Source organism: Ostrea edulis, chromosome 2, assembly GCF_947568905.1.
Source record: "Ostrea edulis chromosome 2, xbOstEdul1.1, whole genome shotgun sequence".
Lineage (NCBI taxonomy): Eukaryota > Metazoa > Mollusca > Bivalvia > Ostreida > Ostreidae > Ostrea > Ostrea edulis.
Window position 1 is genome coordinate 22,835,775 of NC_079165.1, and position 4,051 is coordinate 22,839,825.

At 36.7% G+C, this 4,051-nt stretch overlaps 1 protein-coding gene across 1 annotated transcript; it reads left to right on the forward strand.

Moving 5' to 3' along the window:
• Positions 1-339: 339 nt before the first annotated feature.
• Positions 340-2,860, forward strand: LOC125681638 (neuropeptide SIFamide receptor-like). The gene is made up of 2 exons (XM_048921799.2): positions 340-568; positions 1,691-2,860. The coding sequence occupies exon 2, from the start codon at positions 1,736-1,738 to the stop codon at positions 2,738-2,740; it is 1,005 nt and encodes a 334-aa protein (XP_048777756.2). The 5' UTR covers positions 340-568; positions 1,691-1,735; the 3' UTR covers positions 2,741-2,860.
• Positions 2,861-4,051: the final 1,191 nt, after the last annotated feature.

The following is a 4,051-nucleotide window of genomic DNA, read 5'->3' on the forward strand; positions in this document are numbered from 1 at the left end:
TGGAGGATATCTCTAAACAATAACATGGAGGGAATGCCCTGTCCAGGAAAAGCCACGACAAATTAATCTTTAATCTCTAAACACAGAATTCAGTATGGCAAGTCATCTAAAACCCTCCCATGAATCCGAACAAAGCGCTCTAAATTGTTTTTAAATGACGGGTCTTTGAGGATTAGTGCCCTATGATTGTCTTTATACAGCATCTTTGTAATCATCATTTACAGATGAAAAAGGATGTAGCAAACATAACGATGTCCCGGTATAGATTATCCATCGTGATCAATTTCTAACGCTCTAAATATTATAATGTAGTTGATTTATGAGAACCAATTTATTCCATAAAAGCTATATCATTTTCATCAGAATATACTTACGTTTCAGTTGACATTGACAGACTTGGATTTTGTTCAGCCTCCACATGAGACAAGGTGTTCAGACCATGTGACCTGCTGGTCGCTCTATTGTAGATCCTGCGACATTGTGCGTACAGATTCAGTCACGGAGCAGCCGGCACTTCCGTGAGAACGGCGTGCCAAGACAGGAATGGCATTGGGTTTTAACTTTTAGGGTATGTATTAAAATATATTTCAAATTAAATTTGTTTCATTACTATTATATATATATATATATATATATATATATATAATTAATATATATATATATATATATATATATATATATATATATATAAAACAATTTCACTGTCTCTTTTATTATTGGATATATTTACTGAAGACGTTTAGTAAAGCTTTAGTGCTTTTATATTCAATCTTCTGAAGCTTTACTAGACTCTCCGTGTTTCTTATCTATATTTCTACCTATACCTTTACCGATCATTTGAAAAGTTTGTTATTTATATTGTAACCTATCATTGTGATTTTTTTTATGTTCATCACGGAAACTTCCTCAAGATGTTTAGATGTTTGCAATATCTTGATCCACCTATGTAGTGTTTCAGCGCAGCAGCTGGACCATGTTATACCAATATCAAAACAAAGAAAGTTTTCTTGAACATTTATTTTTAAGAAATTAACATTTTGCAGCATGGCCAGGAAATTATCTGTATATATCTTTGTTTTTCAATGAAAAACAACTTCCAATTTGAAGGTAAAGTATACATGATTTATCACACAACTCTACGCGGTCTCTGCGGAACAAGGTACGTGGACCGTAGTAAGTCTACTTCTAGATCTTAATACCAGACTAGATATATGAGCCGTTCCGAGCAGAAAGGACCCTTAAGTAAAACGCTAGATTAAAGTGTGAATTATAGAAAACAATCCCTCAAAATATTAGTGCAATATTGATTGTCGTTAGGATATTACAGTTAAAGGTGTGCCCTAACGTGGTGGTAGGTGATCAGGACGTCTTACGTCGGCAGAAATCTGTCTTTATCATTAAATATGTGATATACTACTACAGCTTACATCTATGCAAATGTTGGCATTCATTTTTAATATGTAGACTTTGTGCCCCCAGAACTAAACTAAATTGGTTTGGCGCTCCCCCCCCCTCCCCATGAAATCATCACGGTGGATTTTTTTGATACAGTATTTGAAGTAATTGTAGTGCGTGAAGAATTGTCAATAAAAGGATATTATAATGAGTAGCACATCTAGAGATGCCATGAAATGTATTTCACCCTAACACGAACAATGAGTTTAGTTACATTGTCTTCTCTTTAAAACAGCAAAATCCTCGGGAGAAGACGACGTGGAGACAAAGTTTGGCCACAATGAATTCCTCTTTGAATTGGTCTATCACGGCAAACGGAAGTGTTACGGTTCCAGAAAACAGCCTCTTCAGTGTTATTGTGTTGATAGATGCTATATCATGCGTTTTTCTCGTGATTGGAAATTTCTTCATCCTAGCTCTTATTCGGAAGAAGCGCCTTTTAGGCAGGTCTACTAACGTGTTCATTTTTTCTATTGCGGTGGCGGACTTCCTCAACGGTTCAGTAGCCATCCCAACGCACATCTTATTTCTGTACCAAAAAGAGACAATCTATTTGTGTAAATGTTTCCGGTTTGTGAGTTTTATTTCTAAGACAGTGGTGCCCTACTCTATCGTGTTCATGACAGCGGAGAAGACCATGAGGATTCTCTGCCCCACCCGTGAGATCGTGACCGTGGCCCGCTGCATGTTCTGCACCAGTCTCCTCTGGTTCTTTTCCTCCTCCTTTAACATATGGAGCGTCGTCCTCTTTACCTCAGTTCCTCGGATCCCCAGGAACAATGACCTCGTTTTGGAAAGAACTTATAAACGATGTACTCTTAATCAGCGGTTTGCCTTCCTTCACAAATTTTTTCTGCTAATGGACTTGTTTACACTATTCCTGATACCATTAACAGTTGTGTTGTCACTTTTCTTAGTTCTACTATTTAAGTATTTCACGATTTTACGAGAGAGGATTCAGACTTATTTTTTCGTTGTTAAACTTCTGATGGTGCTGAGTTTCAATGTTCTCGTTACACACACCCCTTACCAGGTGATTACGTTCATTGAAAACACACCAGGGTACCAATCCTCGGATATCTTCTTCCTCTCCAATCTTCTAACGAGTCTATTTTTCACTCGCGGGATCTGGAATTTACTGATATACGGATATTTTAAGCATTACGTTTGTCACAAACAGAGCCTGGCCAGCATTCGGGCAGGAAATTATCCCCCTAAGACGGAGTCTTACAAACTTCCAGTACAAAGGAACCGACAGAGAAACACGCACCGGAATGCCCTGTAATCCTGTATCAGAGAACTTTCTACTTATCTCAATTTGTCATATCCCTGAATTCGTGGAAAGGTAATTAAGTTTCTCTAAATTGTCATAGTATGATGCTCTGAAATAAATCGAATATAAACTTTGCTAATGGTTTTTATCAAGCGAAATGAGACATAATCATTTTTGTAGATACCAATGGTTGTTTCAATGGACAGTCTTTTATAAAAAGGAATTGAGCCATTATTAATGGGAAAATTACGGAATATCTTTAAGTGCACTTTGTGACACGACCAACTAAAAATTTTAATGGGTTATTTGCGTTAGTCCAGATCATCTGAAATCCACACGGACTCTGTCCTTGGTAACGTGAAAACCACACGTGCTCTGTCCTTGGTAATGTGAAAACCACACGTGCTCTGTCCTTGGTAACGTGTTTGTTTCAACACATCATTCTAGCGCTTCTTATTTTCCAAAGACGTCCGAGTTCTGATAATTATTCTATGGAGGCGATTTATTCCACTCATTTACACATACTTACACGAGCTGCACTACCTCCAGTTCATAAACATGTCATTTGTATTTCAATATTTTGTATAATAATCATTAATATTCATTTGTTGCTATGGAAAAGGAGTCTTGATGCCAGAAAACTATATATATTGCGTAAATGCGACCTCTCATAAGACAGGCTGGCTGGTCTGTACTCACTACTCCGTCATCGTTCTATGTTTTGCATAAGCAGAAAGAATATGAAGTGTACGCAATGTACGGAGAGGGATCGGGGGAGGGGCTTGTGACAAAGCCCTGGTACCGGACGCTCTTGGGTTTTACCAGTGAAATCACCTATATTCTGTGTTTAGAAACAGAGTTCTTGTCAATTTTCAAAGCAAATAGAACGCACAAAATTTATATTCTAAAGTGTTTTATAATGCCAACGCACCGTACGTACTGGGAATGACTTTACGAATTGTGTTGTCCACTTATTGTCGCTGATTTTGACTGGTGCATGTATGTATGGTAAATGTTATTGATAACAAAGAATATTTTAAATGTGTCTACTATATGTACATATATGATGTACATTAAAGTGATATTCGACATTAGTTAAACAGTATTTTATCACGTATTAACATAATAGGTTAGGCAACCGGCAGAGCCTATAGATCAGCCTTCTCCTTAAATTTATAATTAAAGGGGCATCGTGTTCGACATGATGTTGATGATTTGAAATTAATAAAAGATTTTGAATTTAATTTAATGATGTTGATTAAATCATAAATCGAAACTATATAACACAAAGTTATTTTTGAGGTACAGATATTTTATGACAGA

Excerpts from the sequence above, each read along its gene's own strand:
- LOC125681638 (XM_048921799.2), top strand. The coding sequence starts at position 1,736 with ATGAATTCCTCTTTGAATTGGTCTATCACGGCAAACGGAAGTGTTACG.